Consider the following 25595-nt stretch of genomic DNA (forward strand, 5'->3'; position numbering starts at 1 on the left):
CAGTGTCATTAGACCAATATTTTTTTTCCATTATGATAAGTTATGTTTTATCTCAAGTTCCAGGTGATATTTGCTCTCTTCTGATGACGGAGATGGGAAAAATACAATTGATGTGTTAGGAAATGTTCATATTCATGGGGCTCAAAAGTTCTACTAAAGCGTTAATGTTAACTAGTAAAACAAGTTTCGCTACGCTATCACGAGTTCTCGCAATAACTGCAGCAGAAACTAGGAGAAGGATGAATTGACAACAGTTATTGAAAAAACTTTATTGAGCAGAGAACACAAGAAATCACTCAGAACTCAAGCTCCAAAATTACTATATTACAAATTTCATCAAACAGGTAGCGATGCAGGTGGAGAAGGTCTATTGCTGCAGCACACACAAAAACAGACGAGTGTTAGACATATATCAAATATGATCATTGTACCACATGTAGAGATATTTGACTGCGTGTGGAGGGGCATGTCTCACCTTGGCCTTCGGATTCTGGACAGGCAGATAAAGTTTAAACTCTGCAGGGAGTTCGTCCTCAGAGTATAGTCTGTCGGAGAAATACACCCTTCTTATGCGACAGTTTGCGTGGATCTGAGAGAAGAACACATTAGACATTAGCAACAGAACAGGCTCATCAGTTGAAGTAGCATCTCATTCGTCCTCTTCTGTCTCCGCACTGACCTGTACACGCAGCGTCTCAATATAATTCGTTCCATACGCCCTCCTGGTGAAGTCCGACAGGTTGAACTGGATCTGATTCCACCCGTCATCCAGCCTCATGGGCATGGTGCAGATGAACGGCTTCACTCGTGTCGTGCTCTGGTAGTTACTCGCCCGAAAACGTCTCCGGACATTTTTATCATCCAACACCTGAGAGTTGCAGAGATGGGCGAGAAAGAATGAGTAACCACGAATCCCAGCACTACGAGGGACAAAACTCAGAATATAAATCATTCCTGGGTTTAAAGGTTCAGCTTGTAGAATCTAGTGACATCTAGTGGTGAAGTTGCATACACGTGTGATTTCCCCACCTGGACCTCAAAAGTGAAATACTTTTTGAGGTTCTTTATGATCATGACCAGAAAAGGAAGCTTGATGCCCAGTGTCTTCTTCGGGTCTGCGGGACACGTGATGTAGGTGGTGCTGTAGGGGTCAGGGAGGTAAGAGGGTGAGACAGGGGAAGAATAAGGAGGTGAACACAAGTTGACCTGAGCTGAGAGATGAGTTAAACACACACACACACACACAAACTCACCTGACGTTAGTCCCTTCAACTTCCAACACCAGGGAGTGAATATCATTGTCGGTGATTCGTTTGATGTGCCCATTCCTCACCTGAGAACAGAGAAATGTGTGATATTTAATGATTTTTATAAGCAGACATCATGCGTTTCTCTCTAGTTAAAGAGCCCTCTCAACATCTCTCAACTGGATTCTTATCAATAAAAAAACAAACAGTTTGTTTTGAACTATGAAAGAGATCCTGCTGTTATTGCCTATAACAACTATATTTATATGATTAATTGTTGTGTTTTAATGTAACAGATCAGCTGATCATACTATATGCCAGCTGCTAAAATCCATTATTAGATGTTGACAGGATGATGAAGCTAGTGTGAATCCATTTTGTTTTAATTAAAACAAAATACATAATTCACTATTCATTCTAAAATATAAAATATATATATTTGTCGTGCTTATCTGGAGCAGAATATCTTCTCTCACATTACATTAACCTGACAATAACACAGGGACACTTGATCTATGACGTATATTACACCACAGATGATGCTGAGCCGTAAACATGATCAATCTTTAAAACACGACCACCTAGTTAGCATTAGCACGCGATGCTACGGAAGTGGGTGGTCGGCTCCAGGGGTGTCACTCACCTTTTTGTCCCAGATCTGCAGAGGTTTGCTGCCGATGCTGTACAAGATAGAGAGGAACCCGCTCTGGAACGTGTTTTTAAACATGGTCCGTGTTCGTCGTTCGAATCCACCAACACTGTTGTGTACAGTCTAGGTTTCCGTTCCCAACGCTACCGCCTCCGTGGGGAACTAGACAATCCGTTCCGCTGCAGGAGATCCACAGAAGTTCCGGTTCAATAGAGAAAAGCACAAGAACCTTCGGAGTCCGTTCAGCTCGTGACGGTCACACGGTTCTGTTCCCGGAGGCATGAAGTGGAGGCCCCGCTCCGTTAGTTGACTGTTGCTGAGGAACAGAATCGCTCGGTCTCTGTTTCACCTCGACTCTATATCCGGGACCCACCCCGGTTGCCTTAGTAACATAATGCTGGAACGTGAGCCGCGTGCAACAAGTGGAAAGAGAGAAGAATTAATACGTTCATAAATACTTTGATAAATTGAAACGAATTACTACTTATTAGTATTAGTATTAAACATTAGTATCTAAAAGTTGGAGGTAGAATACAGTTAAATACAAAGAGCTGTTCAGATAGATAGATAGATATATAGACAGATATATATATAGATAGATAGATAGATAGATATGTGGATAGATGGAAAGATGGATGGATGGAATGATAGATAGATAGATAGATAGATAGATAGATAGATAGATAGATAGATAGATAGATAGATAGATAGATAGATAGATAGATAGATAGATAGATAGATTGATGGATAGATGGAAAGATAGATAGATAGATAGATATATGGATAGATAGGTGGATATATGGATAGATAGATAGATAGATAGATAGATAGATAGATAGATAGATAGATAGATAGATAGATAGATAGATAGATAGATAGATAGATAGATAGATAGATAGATAGATATATAGATAGATAGATAGATAGATAGATAGATAGATAGATAGATATATGGAAAGATAGATAGATAGATAGGTAGGTAGATATATGGATAGATAGATGGATAGATGGATAGATAGATAGATAGATAGATGGATGGAAACTCCCAGATCTCTGGAGCCTCTGAGGACCAGAGGGAGACATACACACCACTGAGGGCAATTTAGTTTATTTATATTTATATAGTGAAGATATATTCAGTTAAGTTATGGAGAAAAAAAATAAAAAAAACTGATGCAGCAGAGGCACAAATATCCCGACTCTAAATCCCTTCTCTTGAAGGTACTTGATAATCTCACAGGCTCAATGTTTAATCTCTATGCCAAGATACTGAAGCAATTTCTCCTCAGTCATTAAAAAGCTCTACTACAACCACACTTCTACAATAAAACTGATTCAACAGGCTTTGAAAGCACCTGGTGTGCTTCATAGGATAAACTGCCCTTTAGGCACACAAGTTGTTGGACTGCCCTCTAAATTCCCCAAATCCAATGACAGCCAGTCTCTAAAAATAGACGACCCACACACGTCTATATGTCTGCACTTGCCTCCCTAATCCCCACTAAAGTATCAAGTGGGACATCCTTCCTCTCGGTCTGCAGCACTTACAACAAGCCGGGCCAGGAAAGGTCTGACAGTTGTTTCAAATATTTGAACAAGCACGAGAAACAGTCGATCAAACATTCACCAGGCACTTTAGCGCCGGTATCGCAAACGGAGGGGGGAATAAATCACAAGTCCACAAGCCTATTAATTGAAATGTTTGACATAGTAACTTGTGCAGGTACTGTACAGAGACGCAAACACACACACACACACACATACCCTGAGTTGTGTCTCCATGACTTCATAGGATATTACATTCACTTACATTGATATCCTGGAGATGTACTCTAACGTTAACCATACTACTTGTCTAACCTAACATTACAGTCACTGACCCAAAGACCACATTTTGTCCCAAGTTAAAAGGTTATTAGTCTGAATTCTGTCCCCAAATGTAGCTTATGTCAGAAAAACACACACACACACAGAGACACACACACACACACACACACACACACACACACACACAAAAAAAAACACACGCACACACATGCTGCAGAGTGGCAACCAGCTCTCCAGCTGTTTATGTTACTGTGGGTTATGAGGTGCTGCTTCTCTCCACCTATATCTATGTTCAAATGAATGTCTGTGTTTTCCTCTCCATCTCTTTTTCTCCCAGTTCTCTTTCTTTCTCACTATTATATCCTCCCTCCAATCTTCTTCACTCACTGAGTCAGGTATTTAAACAGAAACGTAAATAAAATGACCCCTCAGTCCCGGTCATTGTTGGACCACCCCAGAGACAGCTTTAAAATAAACTTTCTTAAACAAACCCTCAAAGAAAATCGTCCCTTGTTTCTGTGTCTCAGCATTTCTCTTCTATATTTTGCTTTTCCAGTTACAGCTACTTACTCCCAATCCAATCAGTCGCTGCCTCCAGTGGATATGTCAAACCCTCCTACCCTGCACTAGTTCATATATCAAACAACCCATTAGTAAGCACGGATGATGAGAGGGAGATTGGAAATTGAGGTATTGTGAAGGTAAGAAAGACGACAATCAATTTTGAAAAATAAAAGCGGAGGAAATATGAGAAATAGGAAAAAGAGAAACTATTTCTACACAACATGTGACATGAGGATAAAGAGGAGGAGGTTCAAGCTGCTTTACTCTCCTGGAGAAATGGTCTTTTCCATGATTGGTTCACATCCTAACTCTCTCCTCGCTGTCCTGTCCGTCTGCTGACCGACGACAGAACGAAGACACAGGAAGAGAAGAAGAAACAACAGGGAAACACCTCAGATTCAAAGTGTAATATCTGGACATAAACATCACAACTTTAAAACATCCAGTGTGGACTTTTTCACCTCCCCCCGTCTTCACCCAGGTATGTTACAGAGACATTTTCAACATGTCTAGTTTTCTTGTTTCAGGTTTGTTTTGTTGGTAAATGTTTTCAGGCAAGCTTAGATCATAATTTCATAAATTGTATCTCGTATATAATAACCACAAACAAAACATCACTCATGTATTTATTGATATTTTAATGCAGAGTTATAGGAAAACAGGAGCTTTTCATTCTTTTAAAATTGAGTTTCACTGTTTTGCCTAAAAATTTTGTAATGAGAAGTGGATTTGGAAGGAAACTTTAGTTTGATGTTTATTATGATCCCAATGTAAATCCAGCCAATTACACGGAGGAACACTTATATACTCAAATTCTTTGCTGGTTTGTTTATTTCATTTAATCCCTGTTAGCTTGTGCCATAAATTGCCAACAGCCTTCACATTAAATAATGTCCAAATAAAACGTTAATACTAATTAATACCTGAAAACCAGCTCCGTGGTGGGAAAGAATAATCAGCACAAAAAGACAAAACAATATTTATAAAGGCACTTTGTCTGTTTTGTATATGATTAAAACACTAGAATAAAACCATACTTGGGAAGTTTGCTGAGTGCAAGTAATTATCTGTCTTTAATTCAGGCCCTTGGTCAAGTTTTATGTGGAAATCTTCTTCCTCAGCAGGACGTTCAAATAGGAAGTCATCTGTCTTTGGTATTTATAAGGAAAGAAAGGAGATTTGTGGCTCTGACCAGGGATTCTGACAAGTCATTCTTTACAATGATTCAGGTGAAATTACTTTGGCTTTCACTGAGAAAAAGGATTTCACATAAGTGTCCAGTTTAGAAAAGTTTTAGGATTTTAAAGGCTCCATTTATCTAAACTGGACGTTAACCATACATCAAATTCTTATGTCTTGTTTTCGACACAAAATGTAACAGCTACGTGTTAAAAAGGGCAAACACTGACATGGTTTGTATTAACGACAAACTCTGTGTTTAAAGTAACACACAAGGTCGTGCACTTCACTTTGTGGAAACTGTCACATCCTTTCAGAGCATATGAAGATGGATTCAGTCGTCGCTGCAGTGCGACAAAACGTTGTTTATAGGACGAGTTTCCGGAGTAACTTCTCTGGGTGTTAAGCACCGTCATCCAGAGGTGTTTTTAATGTGATGTGTGTGTGTGTGTGTGTTCTCCCTTAGTTCAGAGCCTTGGGTTGTTTTAAACCCAACAGAGCTTTCCCCATCATGTTGGATTTTAGCAGTTTAGCAGTTTATAATTGAATATCCATGGCTGACTCCAGCTAATATTATGAGAGTCAAATTTCTGCAGTGAGTGTAAACCAACAGAAGCAGTTTCACTAAATTTAACCTGTGTAATAGTAGTACTTCACTTTACTTTACTTTTCATGTCACACTTTGTGATGACGTTATTTCCTCTATTTCTGTCTCTGTGTGCACAATTTTTACATGATGAAACAATCTTTCCATTCTAAAGCAAGTTGAATTTCAAATAGTTCTGCACTAAACAAAAAATAGCATTGATGATGCATATTTCTCTTCTTCGCTTCTCAGAACCCTGACATTCATCCTCTTTAACCAATGGAGAGTCTTCCTGACAACATCAGCTCCCCCGAGCTCCTCCTGACTCCAGACCTGACTAACTGCAGCGCCTGGAAGCAGCGCTGGGGGGCGCCACACTTGCACAGGTTGGGTCACCTGGATGTGCAGCTGTACCAAGACTTCTACGCCGTGTGGGTCTCTCTTATGGTGAGATACAACAACTCCACATTATTTCTGCAGAAAGCTTTTTGGATTCATTGATTGGGATTGGTTTTGGATAAAGCTTTATTTTAGTGAATATCATCATCATATTGAAAGACTAAAGAAATAGGTTAAATGACCTCAAACTGCTCTTGAGCAAGGCACCACACCTTCACATACACACATGACTTTAGTGTTAAAGCACTGAGAGTCCATCCCTCTGCTGCAGGTGTGTAACTCTCTCATGCTGGTGGTCGGTGTTACGCTCAACTCTTTGGCTCTCTACGTCTTCTGCGGGGCCTCCACCCACTCCTCAGCCTCTGTGGTTTACACTATGAACTTGGCCGTAGCTGACCTGCTGGTGGCGCTGTCACTGCCCGCTCGCATTGCCCTGTATCACAGCGGAGGGAGCTGCGTGGCTTGCGCCTACGTCCACACCTTCAGCTACTTCGTCAACATGTACTGCAGCATCCTGTTTCTGACCAGGTGAGTGGGTCACGTCGCTACGCAGCTTTGACACCATCTTCACCTTCTTCTTTTCTCTGTGATTGCACTTCCTTTTTTTTTTCTCAGTATCTGTATAGATCGATACCTCGCTGTCGTCCACGCGTCAGGCACCCTCCATCGATGGAGAACCACAGGGGCGGCCAGGTGTGTCAGCGCTGCAGTGTGGTTCATAGCAGTGGTGGTCACCTACTCCTTCCAGGTGATGACAAACACAACACACAGAGGCTGCTTTCAGACATGTACTGGACTTTCTGTGGACGTTCTACTAAGGTCATGTCTGACAACAGCCCTAATTTTTCAAATACATGTATATACACGGTCGGCCGACAAGAAAAGCAGAAGAAACTCTCTTAAACTTCATGTATGGTCCTCTATCCTCCTCTCTCCAGACCACGGCGTTGGGGTTCAGCTCCTCCTGCGTGCTCCTCCCCGCCCTCTTCTACCTCACCTTCCTGGAGTTCGCCCTCCCCCTCCTCGCTGTGGTGGTCTTCACCCTGCGTGTGGCCTGTTTCCTCACCTCCAGCCACGGCCTGATGCCGCAGCAGAGCAGGGTGAGGAGGGCCCGTGCCGTCAGGCTTTTGGCCGCAGTCCTCGTTGTTTTCACTGTGTGCTTCACGCCCTTCCACGTCCGCCAGGTGCTGGTTTACTTCTTGGTCAGAGATGGTGGGAGGGGGCTGGGCCAGGGGGCGGGGCACGTGCTGGCCTATCACATCACGGTGACCCTGAGCAGCCTCAACAGCTGCCTGGATCCAGTGGTTTACTGCCTTGTGACGGACAGCTTCAAGAGAGTGTGGAGGACGAGGAGGAGGGGAGGGACAGAGGGGGAGGCCGGGCAGACGAGTGGTAGCGGGGGAGAAGGGGAGAGGAACCCGATGAATAAATGTTCAGGTGCGGTGCTGGCAATAGCTCACAGTGTGGCCACTCTCACCCTCACCAGCAGGCCCATTCCTGCAGCCAGCGTGGACCAGTGTGATAAGACCGGTGGGTAACCCCCCCTCCCGATACCTGTGGATTGAAGAGTCCAGAGAGACAGTGGAACGAATTCTCAAACACAAATTTATCTTTAAGATGAACAAAACCAAACTTTGGTGGGGGCACCCTCCACCCTTCTTCATCCCTCTATCGCTCCATATTTTCACCTTTGTATTCCTCTTACCTCTGACAGCTCATTAAAGGGGGGTCACAAAATGAGGACCGGACAAAATTTCCTCACTTTCCGAAAATGTCCTTGCTCCGTTGGTTGTAGACTCAAAGTGGTCCTCACAAAGAAGGCTGTACAAGGGCACACACACACACACACATCTTCCTTGAGTTTAGGTCTAGTTGGGGACCTTGGGTTGGATGGTTTGATTTGGGCCCCTCAGGACCCTTTTTCCACCCTGGCTCCAAAAGCTTCTTAAAACTACCCGGGATATAGTGACAACTGAGGCGACTGCAGAGTTTAGTAGTTCTCAGGTTTTGTCACTTTTTATAAACAATTTTTTTCTCTGTTTGAAATAGAAGCATTCAAACAATAATAATCATTTTGGAGATATTAACTGTAGCACGTTATCAAGAACAATTTTTCAACAGGACGTACATAGACTGCTTCTATAGAGTCTTATGTTTTATTATGACAAGCTAAAGAGATTGTGCTATTTTATTATATTTTGTTTCATTGGAAAGGACTGATAGTAACACAATGACTTAATATCAATTCTATTAAACATCAAGTATATCCTCAATACTGCTTGTTTAGCTTCCTAATCATTTCTTGAATTTGCTGTTTTTCTATCGATAAATCCCCTTTTCTTAAAAATACTGTACTGTTTCCTTTACCATGAGATCAATAAACTGAAATGTTTATCAGTTCCTGAATAATATCACTCAATCGTCAGTGAGTTGGATTCACTCCAGCAGAGGTCAGTGTTGCACTACAGCAGCAGGAGCAGCTGTAACAAACAAACCACACGATAATCAGACCATTTAACGGATTCATAACATTTTATCACTTCACAGTTTCAGCTGGCTTCTAAGAAATTAATCTGAAGTAAAGTTTATAGCAAAGCTTGAGCTGGAGCTCATATCTCCTGTCTTACCTTAAAGAAGATACATATATTTGTTACTAAACAAAGGCAGAAAAAAAGCTGAATCCGCTGGATCTAAAGTTTTTATTTGAATGTGCACCAAATTGCACATACTTGTAGTATTCTGTCCCCTGAATATGCCAGATGTTTTTTTTATCCAAAATTAATTATCCCCTTGAAAATGGGTTAAATCATCAAAAAATCCCCGTACCTCACAACATCATTCCACCAAGTTTCCTAGAAATTGGTTCTGTAGTTTTTGTTTTATTCTGCTCACAAACAAACAAACGTATAGAGGTGAGAACACAATCTCTGAGCTAATTATTTAAAATAAAATGTGGTGAATCTATTAGAAAGGTCTCATTGTGGACATGGTTTATTTTTTACTGGTGATAAACCAGATAGGAGCTGTTCGGGCTAATCGTTTTTAAGTGAAGTGTCACTGGCAGCAGGTGTCTTGATTCATTAAATCGAGTGGCGTCTCCCTTTAATCCCCCCAAAGTGCTAACAGGTCATTACAGTTCATTTAGCGTAATGCTGTGGGTCTGTAAGTCTATACCGATGCATACGTGCATCACACACAGACACACAGTTTCAGGTTCCTCCTCTGGTTTCTATGTAAGGAAAGAGAGCATGGCTGTGACCCTGTGTGCGAGACAGAAATCTGATTCTGCAGGAACAAAGTTTTTTGAACTCCAACTCTTCTCTACGCGGTCTGGCCACACGGCATCATGGGAAGTCAGTCGTCTGCTCTCAGGATGCTGAGTTCAGATGTTTCGACATGAGGGAAATAAAGGAGAAAACGGCTCCTGAAAGTGCAGAGCAGCAGGCTATTGACCCATGTGTTGTGTTGTTAAGTGCTGATCCACTCACAGCTGATTGTTAATTACTTTTTGGTGATTTGTTTCTAAAAGTTTTTTAAGAAGCAAAGTGGAAAAAATACACATCTTGACTCAGATTTGTGAATTAAAGTGACTTTACCACAATAAAATTCATTAAAAGAATTCATGGCTCTTGAATCATTTGTTTTTGAGTTAAGAAACTCACAAAAGGCCCTAATAAATTTAAGGATTCTCATTTTGTTTCCAGTGTTGTTTAACTGTTCTCTTAATAAGAATTTATGTTTTACTTGCAAAACTCAGACCCAAAAGAAAATATTCTTCAGACCAGACAATTTTGTGACCATGACATTTGAAAAAAACAAACTTTGTGTTGTTTTTCTTCTTGCTCTGTCTGAAGAAGCTGAAGATGCTTTCTCTTCTCTGTTACCAAATTTGTTTTAATGAGTCATTCCTGCTCATATTTTACAGAACAACAATCTACCAAGTGAAACCGGACAACTATCTTTGTAATGCGATTTAAATGTATACCATTAGGGGAACTTATTATTAATAACCTTCACTTGTAAGTTGAAAAAAAAATCTTCAACAATTTCTAACCTCTTGAATTCATGAATCTTTTGATGTGCATTATATGCATGTTGTTTATCGATAGTTACATTTCAAAATACATATAATAGGATTAAATTAGAACAGAAATAGTTTGTCTTCTAAATGTATATTTGATCTATTTCCTGCATCAAATGCTAAAACAAGTAACTCAATAAAATAGGAATATATGTGAAGGTCGTAATTATGATTTGATTTTGCTACCCACACGATTTGATCTCCAGGCGACAACAGTCTCATGACGCGGAAACAAAACACACTTTTCTACCCACAGGAAATGATTCACTAACTTGACAAAAATAAGTTTCTATTTCGTTTTAAGACTTGTTTTCTTTTGTCGTGTGGTGCCGTGTGGTGCATTTTTTATTTTCCTGATGGTGAGATTGAAAAAGATTAAATAATGAAACGAGTCGTTGTTGTTTAACTTCTGAACAGATTTAAGGTGAGTTTCATACAGTGTTCATCCAGAGTCCTACATATGAAGGCTCAAGCATATTTACAGAACAGAGATATATATGTATATATATATATATATATATATATACAGTCTTTATATAGAAAACAAAACTACTAACAAAAATAATCATCTTTTTCATAGCAGCAAAAAAGAAGAAACTAAAAGAGAAATATGTATATTTACATCTTTTTTTCTCAAATAACAAGGCATATTATATATAGTACACTGCGCATACTTGCTTTCCCATTCTTTAAGTATTTTTCTTGATTTAATCTCAGTGAAGATCAGAAGTATTTAAGCATTTCTCTCCTCCATCGTTAACACAGTTTACTGGAGGCAGAGCCACACAAACACACACACACACATACATACACAGTTCGACCAGGTCGGACGAACTCCATGGCCGCCATGCGGCTGCCACTGACAGCTGCTGTTTGGAAATAAGAAAACAGCATCACATTCGTTCAGTGATCAGGATGGTGGCGCCAACACGGCTGCCACTGAAAAAGTGCAAAGGCCAAACTCTTGCTTGTGTGTGTGTGTGTGTGTGTGTGTGTGTGTGTGTGTGTGTGTGTGTGTGTGTGTGTGTGTGTGTGTGTGTGTGTGTGTGTGACCCGCCTGATTTATAAGAACAAACACAAGAACAAAAAACACGTTTTCTAGTTGAGTTAAAACACCAGAACAGAGACAACAGACTCTTAAGTAACCTCTGGTATTGCAGCCATTGATTCCAGAGTTAAGTGTAAACCAGGTGATCGCAACAAACAGAGAACAAGTACAAACACCGAGATGACATTTTAAACACATCCTTACTTTTTGCTTCACGTGAGCAACCATGACACAACCTCTCACAGGTGCAAACAAACACACATTTCTCTGTCCACTTTAAACCATCTCCTGTAACAGTAAATAGAATAAGTTTTACTTTACCCTTTTGGAAACTATAGTGAAAAGTGTCCTTTATAGATAGGAAAACTCAAAAACAAAAAAATAAATATCCACAGTTTCTTTTTTTTTCTTTCTTATACAACAAAATTCTACGGTTTATGTTTTGTTTTTAACTTATTATGTGCAAGTTCTGTGCAATGTCAGATCCCCCCCCCAACCCCCGGCTCGTCAAACATCAAAACAAAAAGTGATTTCTGCTGAAATCAACTCACATTCATTGACTTTTTTCAGAAAAAAAGAGAAAAAATTTAAGTCACCAGATGGAATCAAAAGGTAGGAGCTCAACCTCCCAGCAGGCCGAGCGGGCAGCCGCGCTGTCTGAACATTCCAGAGTCAACAGTAAGAAGGCTTGGGATATCACAAGCAACACCCCCTCCGAGAAAGAAAAGGAAAAATCTAAAAACTTTCCACTGCATTGGAACTGAAACGCTGAAGTTGCACTTCAAGTATTCGCGGCTTGGGGTTTCTCGCTGACACTTTTAACAAGGAGCGTCACACACACGCACACGTCTCGCCGGAAACTTCACTCATAAATGTGCAAAACTGTAAAAAGTCACATGCTTGTTAAAAGTGTACTGACCCACACCAAGCACAATGCTTCAGCTAAAAGAGTACATGTTGGGCTATTATGTTTTTTTAAAAACACATTTAAGTTTTTTTTTAAAAGACACAAACATCCAGCCATGCATTAGAAAATACATCCCTGACCTATGAGGACAATAAGTAAAGAGATTGAGTTGCACAGAGTCATACTTTGGTGTTCCACACATGCATTATCGCTGTTGTCACATGCAAACCTCCCAAACACAAAGTTGTTGTTTTTTTATCTTCATGTTTTTCCATAAAGTTGTGTCAGTTTTTTTTGTGTGATTGAATTTTGTTTTAATACAGAATGTTTTATTGCCCTTGTGGTTCCAGAAGCTGTGGCAAACCCACAGCACCTGCACCCCTCGTCTCTCTGACATTATCCCAGAACTACAGCAAGAGCAGTGTCGACCTGGGAAGCAGAAATCGTCCTCCTCCTCTCCACTCTGCTCTGCTCTGGGACTAAGTGAATGTACCTGAAATTATGGAAGGAATCTAGTTCGTGCGAAAAAACTCTGTAACAGCATCCACCCGAGTGCGAAAACAACAATCAGTAAACTCTCTCCTAAAACCAAAAAACTTCTGCACTAAAATCTGGAATACACACTTGAATAAAACATCCTTTCATCGTTAAATGAACCCACAGCAATGTACATCTCGATTCCTTCCCATTTGCAGGTTTCAGCTGATTGAGCTGAAAGGAAAACTGACCCAGATCCACAACACTTTCCCCCTGACAGATGCAGGAAAAACACCTGGAACCAACAACCCTGCTCCGTCCGCAAAACACCACCTCACGCTGGCCAACGACCGGCTGATTAACTAAGGCCTTTATTGCAACAAACCACCTGATTTGTCAGAAAACAAATAAAATCTTCTTTTCGCATCCTAACGTCAAGTTTACTTTTACACGTCCAGCATCGTGAGCGAATGAAACATTCCAAAGATTAAGGTAATTTGACCTCAAGGGTTTACACAGTACAATTAAGAGATTATTGCATGTATTCTCTCTAATCAGTCCCACCCCTCTGCACTGATGTTAACATGGTCGAAGTTAAACTGCACTTGGCAGTTTTACTTCCTCATCCATCATCACATCTCTGATTCACCCCCCCAAAACAGCACATGCAGACGCTCTACTGTCCTTGAATTCTTGTCGAATAACAACTTTTTCAAACAGGAACTCTCAGATTTGTATCCCCTTTAATTGGCCCCAATACTCCATTATACAAAATAGATCAGAACCATCTTCAGTGAATTTTACTGATTTGCTGTTTGTTTCAGGAAATAAATGTTTCTCATTTTGAGTAAATACAATTACTTTTGTGGTAAATTTAGCTGTTTTTAATGGAGACAAAGTTCGATTCAGCCAGTAAGTGAAGCAGAAACCAGATTTGTCATTTAACAAAATTATTTAGTTTTTGGGGTCACTCAAAAAAAGATAAATCTGCCTTACTGGTTTATTTTTACAGAACCAGCTAAATGAACAAACCGCTGACTGTAGCTTCATGTTTACCATAAAGCCAACAAAGCAAAAAGCCGGTTTCATAAAAACTTTTGAATTTTTTGAAGTGAATAAATGTCTTCAATCCACCTCTAATCTGGTTTCTAATCCCTCTGTTGGATTTTAATTTAACATGCATCATAAAAGTCATTAGCAACTTATCTACCAATTACTGCTTCACTGTACTGATCATATTTGGCCTGTTAAAATGGAATCAAGGCTCCTGTAGCAGAACCACAATCCTCCATAGAGGCTCAAGTAACACATCTCTTTTTTTCTCTCTCTCTCTCTCTCTCTGTCTTACATCGCACGGGCCCCAGAAACCTGATTTGTCTTTTAGGAAACCAAGATCCGTTCTAATATGCTTGTGTCCCATTGCAGACACTGGTCATTACTGGTTGAGTCACTGGAACCGCGCAGCGTCAGGAAACACACAAATCCAACAGCCCAACAGAGAGGATCGCAAACAACTAAACGCTGCAACACTTTTATCGACAATGGCTCAGCTAATGTGCAGTTGGTGATAAACATTGTGTTCGGAGCATTTTCTAAAAAAAAATTTAAGCAACATAAAAAGGAGAGAGAAGCTCCACACATCTCTTCTCTTCTCCTGTGCTGTTTGGTTGGTTACTCCTCCGCTCCTCTGACATGCAGCATGTAGGTTAGTGTGATTATCCAAAATGAACAGAAGCATCTCTGAGTCCACAAAAAAATCATGAAAATAGTATTTGGGATTTGTAATGCCCCTGTTTGCTGCACATATTGCATCTTTGCTCTTTCTTTTCCTGGAATTTCAGTCAATACACATCAGCACTCTTTTTATTCTTGTTCCTAACTCTCAGCAATGAAAGGCAACTTCACACTTGTCCGCAGAGCCTCGTAAATATCGTCACCTTTGCCCCGGAGTGAAAGCTGAATTTAAGATGCGAGCACCTCTGCCGTGTGACGCAGGGCAAAACAGATCACCTGCAATCAAACTTGGGGGCTCCAGATCGATTCTTTCCCCTGTTGAAACAGGCTTCCAAAAGTCTGTGGAGTCTTAAAGCTACTGTCGCTGAGTGCTGTTAAGGTCCCGCAAAACCGAGTGTGTTCACTTTGGTGACGCCAAGTCCTCACACATTCTCTCTCTTGTCGATGAGCGTCCACATGATGAAGCAAAGATTCCATCGATCCGATTCCACAGCGAGGAAGAACAATATTTCTTTAATGAATGCAGCTTTCGAAGACTAATGGTCATCAACAGTGTTCATTGTTCAGTTTGTTCATCTGATTCAGATGAAGAGGTGTTTATGTGCATGTGAGAGTTTGTATGAATGAGAATCCCCTGAAGTTTCCTGTCCAGGCGGCTGCTCATTGGCACCTCCTAGAGGCCCTGAGAGACAGAGAAGACCTCAACTTAAAGCAACACGATGCAACTACTCTACTCTTCATTCTCACTCCGCATCCTGAAGGGCTCGTCACTGTATGCAACTTTGGTGAGCGAGTACATTCTCTTCTAGATGAATGTTGCAGCTTAAACCTAACTTAAACTGGAATCAGAACCAGCCAGTTCAATTTAATCTCCAATCGATCTTAGATATTCAACAAGACAACTTTCCAAAACGACTTTGGAGCCTTTAACAGTGACAGCGCATCTTGTTTGGGAAATGAGAATCATGAGGAGTAATCACCTTTCTGACATGTTTTAGCTCAGCAAGTGGGACAGACCAATTTTTGTTTGCTTTGCAGATGTATTCACCACTTGTGGCTGCAGAGGGCGCTGCTGCTCAGTAAAAGTTACATAGTGTTGCTTTAAAACCATGACCAATGAATGACTCACTTCTGGGCGATGTGAGGTTTAAAAGAAAGTTTTTTTGGAGAAAGCTAAAACAGCACTGGGACCAGAAGGATTTTTGTTTTGTTGGGTAGGTTGGTCTGGTATGACGCTGGTCCCACACCAGGTTAGGTTGTTTTCGGATTTTCCCGACCGCCCCCGTCTCTCTTCCAGATGTCTGTAAACTCCAGCACAGCGAGAACGGAGGGTAAATCCTTTCGTCTTTTCCAACAGCATTGATGATTAAAATGAATTTCGTTGTGTCTGCAGCAAAGTCTCTGTTGAATTTAGCCAGCCAATCACAGGGCAGACTCGTTTTCCGTGTGACAGGAAGTGGTGGTGGTCGTGGCCTTCCCCTCCTTATTGAGTTTCAGGAAGCTGGGTTTCTCTATCACCACAGCTACGGCCGTGCTTTTGGGATTTTCCAGCTTCGTCAAGGCCCGTTTTTCCGAAGCTTTGGCCGAGTCCCCCTCCCTGAGGATCACAATTAAAATCAAGGAGTTAAAGGAATAGATCAACATTTTAGGAAACATCAAGCAGCTTATTTCTAAATGTGTTGAACTGCTCATGTAAGGACATATAAGACGTAAAAAATAAGACCAAGTGTTTTGTTTCTTACCCGCTGTTTGGCGACGGGTAAATGACCAAAAAGCACGCAGTGAAGAAGCCGAGGAGGGAGCCCCCAGAGGCCATCAGGGGAATAACACGGACGCTGCCAACAGCTTCCACCACAGCACCGGCCCCGGAGGCCACCATGATCTGACTGATGTACACCTGCGGAAATCACATTAGGATCATACAACAAACTTTTTAGCAAACATATAGAACATGAGGTGTAAAAACATCCATGTAGATATATTTCTTGAAGACGCACCTGGCATGATAAGATAGCACAGTCAATGCCAAAGCCTCTCCGGGAGTTTCCAGGACTGTGCTCGATGTACTGCAAGAGACGGAGGAAGACGTACTTCATGAATGTCACTTAAATCTTTTAGAGTTGAATATATTTGAAGTACAGAACCACAGAAGGATCCAACATGAGCAGATGATTTCTCTTTTTCGTATTTTAAAATGTTTTAACTAGAAATCCCAAAGTTAAACAACTGCCATATTGTTTGAAAAGTTTGAATTATAAGTCGGTTGTTCCTGCAATATTTGTATCTATTATAATGTTTTGACAATTAAAAAAAATAGAAAATACCTCATGAATCATCCTTTGAATATAATAGACTAATTTATACTCACAATTTTCATCCTTACCTCTTTCATTTCGTGATACTGTCCTAACAGAGCGTACGGACAGTAGGAGATACTCATGGAGATGATGCCCATGGTACTGATCATCACCATGGACACATACACATTAGGAAAGATTGCCATGACTGCAGTTCCTGTGAAGAAAAACAAAACAGATCAATTCCAAAGTTACTTATAGCTGCTCACGTGTATTAAGTATCTATCAAAGTACTGTGGTTCTTACCTATGGAGAATCCAAGTGTCCCCAGGATGTAGATGACCTTAATGCTCAGGTCAAAGTTGTCAAGGTATTTCTGAAGGAGAGCTGGAAGAGAAGGATGAGTTGATGGTTTAGTCCAGAATTTAAAGTTCAGAGTTGTTATTCTTCCAGGGCAATATAAGACGATGTGATGATGTGACAGTTGTGTTGTTACCTGAGCAGGTGGCAGCAGTCATGGCGTATATAACAAGTCCCCAACATCCCATCTGAACTCCTCTGTGATAGTTTACCAGCAAAGTAGAGTTGGCAGGAGCCTGAGAGAGAACAACAGGGAAGGTTTGAACTTCATCCAGCCTTTAGTTTTATCAAAATAATTGATTCCTTTTGGATGATAAGATGTTTAATATGATGACATAATATGAATTCCTACTAGCTTTTAAATAGTTTGCTTATATACAAGTCTCTTAAACACTTTCCCTTCATCTAAGTACCATATAATCAGGTTAATATTATGAGATAATGTAATGTGGCAATCTTCTGAAATCCCATATGCATATTATCTGTTTCTGTGTGTGTAGCTGCTCGTGCTCGTACGGTGGGATCTCCATGGTAGATGACTTGTCCCATGAAGTCGGTGAAGAAGACGGCCTCGGCGATGATGGAGAACCAGGTGAGCAGGTGACAGGCGCAGAGTCGCAGCAGCTCTGGAGGCATTTTCAGCATGGAGAGCCACAGCAGGCGCACGGTGGTCTCAACCTGAAAAGGGATAGGGGGGGGGGGGTAATTACTATACAAAATACTACCAAAACTGCACTGCTTTCCTACCAGTACATCAGGTTTAGCAGCTGTAATATTAATAGTGTCACAGTCCATCATTCCTCTTATAAGTCCCTCTGTCATCTCCTCACCTCGCCCTCTTCGCTCTCGGTGTCGCCGCTGGAGGAGTTGGTGTTTCCGCTCCTGTGTCTGCTCCTCTGTCTGCTCCTCCGCCTGTGTCTGGTCTCCACCTCGCAGAGGTCGTTCATGCTGCGAGACGGCTTGATGAGGAAAGCGGCGTTGGCCCGGCGGCAGCGGTAACGCTGGCTCCCTACTCGGCCGTAGTAGGAGAAGGTGCAGGACGGCTGGCGGTAGAAGATATGGCGGTGATGCCATTGCCTCGTGGGAGCTCCGGTACTGGCGGCTGGAATAAGAGGAACATTATGAATGATATTTTGCCATATTTTATATATTCTAGAAAATAATATTTCATTAAGATACAAACCTTTGACCATCCCAGCACGGTGGGCCTGCCCTTTAGAGCTCAGGCTGTTGGTGTTATATCTCTCATCATTGTTTACACCGGCTAACAGCCGGCCGTTCAGTGTCCGCTGCTCGTTGAGCTGGTTGTTGAGCAGCGCCTCCTGTCCGTCGTCATTCTCCATTTCTTGCAAGAAAGCCGAGAGGCGGGAAACCCTGGGTGTGAGAGCGTTCGATTGGTGGTTTTTGTTTTGGGGCCGGAGCAGGTCCTGGCTTCCTGTGCTGCTGCTGCGTCTGATGTTGTTACACCGGGGAGGGGGGGTGCTGTGATTGGCGTTGAATAAGGAGGAGTTCGTAGGTGGCGAGCCTTGATAGGGCGAAAGGCGGTCGGTGAAGATGGACGGCTCTAGGTGGCACAACCACATTGCATCATGGTCCAGGTGGTCGCCGTCACCCATGGTGAGAACACTGTCACTTTTACCTGAAGACAGAGGAGGAGAGGACTCAGTTAGAAGAGAGGATTTTGTCTTATTTTTTGGTCCCTTATTTGTTTGACGTATCAAAGTGGCCTGAATGGGAACTTCCCTGAGATTAGCCACTGTAAATATCAACTGTGTTAAAAGCTGCTTGACATCAGGAAGGAAACCTTCAAAACAAAATGAGCAGATATCCCCATCTTCACTTACTTCTTACAAGCTCCACGTCCAAAAAGTCCATGTCCATATCTCCCCGATCCGACATGTCATCTTCATAGTGGTCATAAAGGTCGTAGCTGTCCATCGTTTCATCCTCTCCTATCATTTCCAACTTGGGACCAATAAATCCTGCCTTGCCATTGGCTGAAAGTCGCTTGTTGTTGGGATCTGGGCTCTCCTGGTGGGAAAGCAGCGAGAGGAGCGTGTTCTGAGACGTAATGCAAAACAGAGGTCCTGCTTATACCGTCATTTAAAATGGAAATTGACGGTACCTGATCCAGCTTGTCGTGTTGGTTGGAGTACGGCTGCTCCTCAATGCTGAAGAGATGCAACACCACAGAGATTGAGAAGAGGATGGCGGCGAAGACGAACAGGATCTGCTCTTGAGACTTGAAGATTGCTCCGAGGAAGGTGTGCGTCCAGTCCAAGCCTCCGAGTGCGTAGCCGACTGCGCCACCAAGACCTGTGCACATGGTCGGGGGAAGAGGATCAGAAGCAGATGGAGGTAACATGAGCAGAAAAGAGTCTCTGATCATTTTCTTCTGTGTGTTTCTCGTTTCTGTCTCGCTGAGTAAATTCTTGTGTCGGACGTCCCCCGTACCTGCTGAGGCGGCGTGGATGTTGAGCGCCATGTCCTGCTCGTCTGTGTCTGCCACATCTAGCAAATACGCCCTGATTGGTCCCTCCGTGGCGTCTGCACAGAAGTCCAGCACCACGACTCCCAGCACAGTGAGAACAATGCCGATCGGTTGTTTTCCCTGCTCGTCACCTAGTGACAGACCTGATAGAGAAAAATATTTAAATGTGTTTTTAATGAATAAACCAACAGTGGAGGCAATGGATCAAACAACATCAGTTCAATGAAATGCACTGGTTTTATTATTTACAGATGGGGCAATTCACTTGTTTAGATGCTAGATCACACAAGAACAAATCTTAGTATAAATAGAATATAAGTGATAAAATGAAACAAAAGTACAAGTCTAATTTCAAATAGAAACTGTACTTAGAGTGTTTTTATTTAAGGACCTTTAAATATCAAAAGAAAATGAATGAATATAAAAGAAGTGGAATTAAATTAATTGTAACTACAAAACCAATACAACAATTCAACACTATTTAATAAGTGGATTGTTTATTGTGTTGTAATGCTGATGCAACGCTGGTCAGCACATGATCAATAGCTGATTTGTTACAACTGCTGTGCAACACACACAAACACACACTCACTCATGGGTCACGGCACATTTTCCATACTGCTCTGCGTGATGTGTGTGACCTTGTGTGTGTCTTTACATCAGTGACCCGGTCTGAGCCTCGAGCTGCTCTGTGTCTGTGCGTCTGAGTGAGATACTGTGTGAATGTATGAGAATAGAAAAAAGTGACACGGGACAGTGCTTGTGTGTGTGTGTCTGCGTGTGTGTGTGTGCGTGTGTGTGTGTGTGTGTGCGTGTGTGTGTGGGGGGGGTGTTTCTGAGAGAGAGAAATATTAGAGGCAGTGTGACGCAGCATGACTTCACAAACTCAAATCCATTAACGTTAGGGACAAAAACATTCATAGAAGACAAAGTGTGTACTCTGTGTGTGTGTGTGGGACAATGGAGGAGTCATACTACACACTAGCCAGGCAGACAGACAGGAAGTGAATTGTGATTGGTGGGAGAGGGGGAAGCCAACAGGAAGCATTTCCCTGTGAACTGCCTGGTCCTGTGTTCCCATATCAACACACAAACACACACACACACAGGTTACTATAGTTTTCTCATGTAGCACCATGTCGTTCACACACATTCATACATATATAAATAAACAAACAATCGTGGAAGTGTACACTTTCCCTCGTTTATTCTCCAATATCAACCTCCAAAACAGGTGCAGGTCATAGGTCACCCTCACTCACACACATACACCCACACCCACACCCACACACACACACACACACACACACACACACACACACACACACACACACACACACACACACACACACACACACACACACACACTCCGTGGTGCCCTAGCACGAGTGCCAACCACTGGGCAGAAGAAAGGAGGTAGATCAGAACAGAACTGAATGGAGCTGAACGGAATCTGCTGAAAGAAAACAGTTCACACTTTTGTTCTTGTTATTTATAACTTCTCTGATATTTGACTTCACTTTGTTCCATTCTACTCGGTCTGCTGTTGTTGTGCACGTGGTTCATATTTGAATATGGAGCCTGTACATGTGGGCAACAGCTAAAATCGGCAGAGATGAATGGATTCTGAGATCGAGGACAATACTCTCTTTTAAGAGATATGTTTGGGCACTATGAACTTATTGATAGGACAGAATTTAGGAGGGAAAGGAGAAGAGACTGGGGAAGAATGATGTGCAGCAGAGGGCTGTATCTCAACCCAACCTGCTGCAAGTGGGCTAAGGGCTCCGTACATCGAGATCCCATAATGCACTGGATGAGACGGAGAATGAACCCCTGCTCTTTAATGATGATTAATCGTCGGCCCGCTCTACTTCCTTAGTCCTAAGTAACAAGGGTGATAAATAAGATTTGCAGCAGAAGGTTCAGTAATAAAAAAAAAAAAGCGACTACACAACATTCACACCACTGTCTCCTTTCATACGCGTGTGTGTGTGTGTATGTTCACATGTGGACAATGACAACATATGGTGAATCGCATCCGGAGCTACAGTTCGTTGATAACTTCGGCCCCGAGATCAATATCCTCGTGGTTTGATTGACAGCTAAAATCCATTGGTTTGATTGGATTGGATGTATACGACCTTGTCGAGACATTTGAGTGATGTAATAACCGAGTATGACATCACAGCGAGGACCCGACACTCAAGCTTTTCACAACTGATGCTTTATTTCCTCTGTTGGCCGAGTGCATGCTGAGTGAAGCGACAGCGTTTCCCTCCGGCTTCATCAAACTCTCAGGTGGTTTAGATAACAGCGCTCGGCAGATGGCATACAGCAAACTCATGTAGTTTCAGGCCAATATTCAACAACATCATAAGTAGAATCAACATTGTGGGTTTGAGGTGTAAACTGTAGCTGTGGTCTTTAGGGGGATAAGAGTCTAAATGATACATTTAAAATAAATATTATAAATGCTTAGGAGTTCCAGCTTCTCAAATGTGAGGATGCGTGACGTTATGGATTGTTTATCGGATCTTGTATTGACAATAGTGGTAAATTAGGTAAAGGTTAATTAGGAAAATAACCATAAGAGAAATCATTGATAAAAAAAATGATCATAGAAATGTTAACAAAGAAATTTAAAAACACATCGACACTGTTGTGTGTCTACACTGACACACACTCACCTATCAGCGATCCATTCAGAAACAGAGCCACTCCGATCAGCGTGCCGATACAGAGAGCCAGGATGAAGGGTCTCCTCCTGCCCCATCGCAGAGTGCAGCGGTCGCTGGCCGAGCCGATCAGGGGGGTGAACATGAGGCCGAGGACGGGACTGAGGAACCACGTCAGGCTGTAGTACTGCTCTGGAAGACCTGGAGACACACAGACGGAGCAGGGACAAGAGTATTAGACTGTGAAGACTGACGGGATATTCAAGTTGACTTGTTTTTATGATTTTCAGAAAGATTTTAAAAGACAACCTCTAAACAACTGAGGTTCTCGCATGAGGTTTTTCTATATTCCACCAGGGGGAGCAAGTAACTTCCTAATTGAAGGAGTAAGAGTAAACAATGTTTTCCGGATTGTTTTGGATTAAAAATCTAATATTCAATATGTATTGGATTTATACACCATGAAAACTTTATTAAAGTAGCGTTACATACAGGCGCTTTACGCTTTACAACTGGCATGTTTGCATTTTGAGTCAGCTAATAACAAGTACACACTGTACAACATAACATGGTAACATGACAACATGTCTATTTGAGAGCTACACGTGGTCCCAGTGTTGCTGCCGTCACTGGTGAGGTACACACATGTTTGTGTTGACACCTCAGTTACCTAAGAGTTTACCTGCGTCTCAGTTAAAACCCGCAGAAAGAGAGAACAGCAGAAAGCCTCGGCAACCGCACACGACACAAGGATTTAGCCGGGGTCTATCGAGAGTGTGTGTGTGAATGTTCACTTTGGATTATCACACAAAGGGCGGCTGCACCGACTCCTGTGAGCGGGTTAATGCAGAGAAAATGAGCAGAAGAGTGATCAGGCTTTCAGACATTCACAGAGTAAGGCCGCAAATGGAGGAAATGCAAATCTTCGTGTTGCTTGTGTGTTGAAAAGCTCAACCTGCTCATGAATACACTTCATCAGGCTCCAGAAAGCAGCAGCAACACAACTTCAAGTGATGCTGGCTGACAGAGGAGGAGGAGGAAGAGATATACTGTACTTCATGTGTCCTCGCCGCTGACCCCATGTCTAATTATTTTGGTTCCTGACCTTTCCACTGCCGCAGCTGAGGACTGCAAACACACGCTGCATGACAGGGTCTCAGATTAGACTTCAAGGTCAGAGGGAATAACTGATAAGTAAACAGACACACACACACAGTATGCAGCCACATAATGGAAACACAAACTGTACACAACACATGCTTTCAATACCTTTGAATCATGTTAGATAACATCTTGTAAACCCATCTCTCTCTCTGACACACACACACTATCAACAACTCCTCATAAAAGTGTCAGTCAGGACAAGGAACAGACTATTTTTATGCGCACAGGAACATTAGACGTTAATTTGCTATATGCACAAACATGATGATCTGAGGGCAAACTGTATTTCTTAAGAATAACAATTTGTCTTTTCCTTTATCACCTTGCGATGTGAGCAGACCACACAATATCAAAGACTCCATGGAAGCTACAAGAATTTTCTCCTCTCAATATCTGTTTCACAACGTGTAAGATACTTTCTATGATTTTTGTTGTTGTTGTCATTTATGTAAAACAGTGTCCATCTCGGGAAGCAAAACAAATTTCGGAAGTGCTTTCTGAAAACATTGTGTAATCATATTAATCTTATCTCATAACTAACTAACCAAATAATAAGATCGTTTTTGTTATTTGGCATTGAAAGAAAAAGAGGATTCACATGATGCAAGATTATAAATGAGAGAAGCACCAATGAAATTAGACAATTTGACAATTTGATTTTACCGTGTCCAAATGTCATAAAACAATTTGAGCTGCTTGAATTATAAGGTATTTTTGATTGTGCGTTATATAATTCCCTAACGTCTTTGAGTGACGCACAGATAAACAGAAATCTTCAGGTTGGTCTGGTTTGAAGTAAGTGTGTCAGCCAATCAGAGTCCGGTATTGTCTTTGTACCTTCAAGGACTAACATGTGTTTCTAACACAAAGCCATTGGTTGGGTTGAATCATCCTGTGGTTAATTAAGCTGTGAGTCAGCCTGCAGCACAAAACAGTGGTTTTGAGGACATTGTGAATAGAATTGGTGGCAGTCACTGCAGGGCATGTGCTTTTAAAAATCTGCCAATCTCATTTCTCATTTGGACTCGTTAAATGTTTAATCTTATTCACAATAACCGAAACTGTAATGAACCTGTTTTACGGTATATTTTAAAATTAACATTATAAACATGGCCACTCACGCACATTGGTCTGTCCGTTCTCACACTGTGTTGACGCGATAATAACATCAATCATAACCAAATCAGTCAACACCTAGTCACCACACACCCATTCATTTTCAACGCAATAACAACAACAACAGACTACAGACTATGCCCCTACAGACACAGACATGCACGCAGAGCCGTGACTTGAGTGAGCTGCTGAGAGAAGGAGGAGGAGGAGGAGGAAGAGGGCTAGACTTTCCCTCTGCTAAGTGAAGTCAGCTGAAAGTCGCATAATTCAATTAGAACTTCATCGTCGTCTTTCTGTCAAAGTGTCACTTAGTGCCGCACACTGAAAATACATCGATTGCCTTTCGGCTGCCACACCAGCCTTCCACTAAAGAGACAAAGATCGGAAGAGACACAGAAAGAGACACTTTATTGTCCACTTACGGAGTCGCTCCCACTCCATGAGGTTAATGGAGTCATCTGAAACTCCACACACAGAAAAAAGTCTTAAGTGTCTATTAACACTTCCTGGAATTAACTTGAAAATGAAAACCTAAACCCTACAAGAGCTCATTATGCATTTTACTTTTGTTTAGTTAAACTTTAAGCTTGGCCGGGGTGTATATCCGTGTGTTTGTGTGTGCATATGATTGTATGAGAAACTTATTCAAAACACAGGCTTACCTCACTGCTCAAAGACTGTATACAGACACACAGGAGGCTTTTTGTGAGCTTGCTTCACTCGATGAAGTGTTTATTAAATCTGCGGCGTCTCAAAGGACGAGACACAGCAGAAATGTGGAAATATAGAAT

General features: G+C 41.8%; 3 protein-coding genes across 4 annotated transcripts in view; 1 reads left to right on the forward strand and 2 right to left on the reverse strand.

Annotated features, from left to right (window-relative positions):
- Nucleotides 1–256: 256 nt before the first annotated feature.
- LOC133972418 (cilia- and flagella-associated protein 20) lies at nt 257–2220 on the reverse strand. Its single transcript, XM_062409869.1, has 6 exons — nt 1891–2220; nt 1254–1333; nt 1030–1141; nt 680–868; nt 476–589; nt 257–373 (listed from the first exon to the last, which is right to left on the reverse strand). The coding sequence occupies exons 1-6, from the start codon at nt 1972–1974 to the stop codon at nt 368–370; spliced, it is 585 nt and encodes a 194-aa protein (XP_062265853.1). The 5' UTR covers nt 1975–2220; the 3' UTR covers nt 257–367.
- A 4111-nt stretch (nt 2221–6331) lies between these two features.
- On the forward strand, nt 6332–13330 carry LOC133972720 (G-protein coupled receptor 20). Its single transcript, XM_062410288.1, has 5 exons — nt 6332–6499; nt 6723–6979; nt 7067–7199; nt 7390–7985; nt 13183–13330. The coding sequence occupies exons 1-5, from the start codon at nt 6332–6334 to the stop codon at nt 13328–13330; spliced, it is 1302 nt and encodes a 433-aa protein (XP_062266272.1).
- LOC133972492 (solute carrier family 45 member 4) overlaps nt 10928–25595 on the reverse strand; it is a 48581-nt gene continuing 33913 nt past the window's right edge. For both annotated transcript variants that reach the window (XM_062409986.1, XM_062409987.1), the window contains 13 exons: nt 22537–22725; nt 19810–19989; nt 19481–19671; nt 19200–19386; nt 18539–18994; nt 18186–18457; nt 17872–18033; nt 17492–17591; nt 17302–17382; nt 17082–17212; nt 16696–16764; nt 16441–16595; nt 10928–16295 (listed from right to left, as the gene is read on the reverse strand). In XM_062409986.1, coding sequence (XP_062265970.1) covers nt 16121–16295; nt 16441–16595; nt 16696–16764; nt 17082–17212; nt 17302–17382; nt 17492–17591; nt 17872–18033; nt 18186–18457; nt 18539–18994; nt 19200–19386; nt 19481–19671; nt 19810–19989; nt 22537–22725 — 2348 coding nt within the window. In that variant the 3' untranslated portion in view covers nt 10928–16120. The remainder of the gene's footprint in view (nt 16296–16440; nt 16596–16695; nt 16765–17081; nt 17213–17301; nt 17383–17491; nt 17592–17871; nt 18034–18185; nt 18458–18538; nt 18995–19199; nt 19387–19480; nt 19672–19809; nt 19990–22536; nt 22726–25595) is intronic.

The sequence above is a fragment of the Platichthys flesus genome, chromosome 17 (genome assembly GCF_949316205.1).
Source record: "Platichthys flesus chromosome 17, fPlaFle2.1, whole genome shotgun sequence".
Lineage (NCBI taxonomy): Eukaryota > Metazoa > Chordata > Actinopteri > Pleuronectiformes > Pleuronectidae > Platichthys > Platichthys flesus.

Bases quoted from the DNA above. Each gene is read 5' to 3' on its own strand.
- LOC133972418 (XM_062409869.1), bottom strand. From the start codon at position 1,974: ATGTTTAAAAACACGTTCCAGAGCGGGTTCCTCTCTATCTTGTACAGC. The intron at 1,142-1,253 runs GTGAGTTTGTGT...TGACCCCTACAG, and splicing joins GTTGAAGGGACTAACGTCAG to CACCACCTACATCACGTGTC. The intron at 869-1,029 runs GTGGGGAAATCA...TGCAACTCTCAG, and splicing joins ATTTCACTTTTGAGGTCCAG to GTGTTGGATGATAAAAATGT.
- LOC133972720 (XM_062410288.1), top strand. From the start codon at position 6,332: ATGGAGAGTCTTCCTGACAACATCAGCTCCCCCGAGCTCCTCCTGACT. The intron at 6,500-6,722 runs GTGAGATACAAC...CCTCTGCTGCAG, and splicing joins CCGTGTGGGTCTCTCTTATG to GTGTGTAACTCTCTCATGCT. The intron at 6,980-7,066 runs GTGAGTGGGTCA...TTTTTTTCTCAG, and splicing joins AGCATCCTGTTTCTGACCAG to TATCTGTATAGATCGATACC.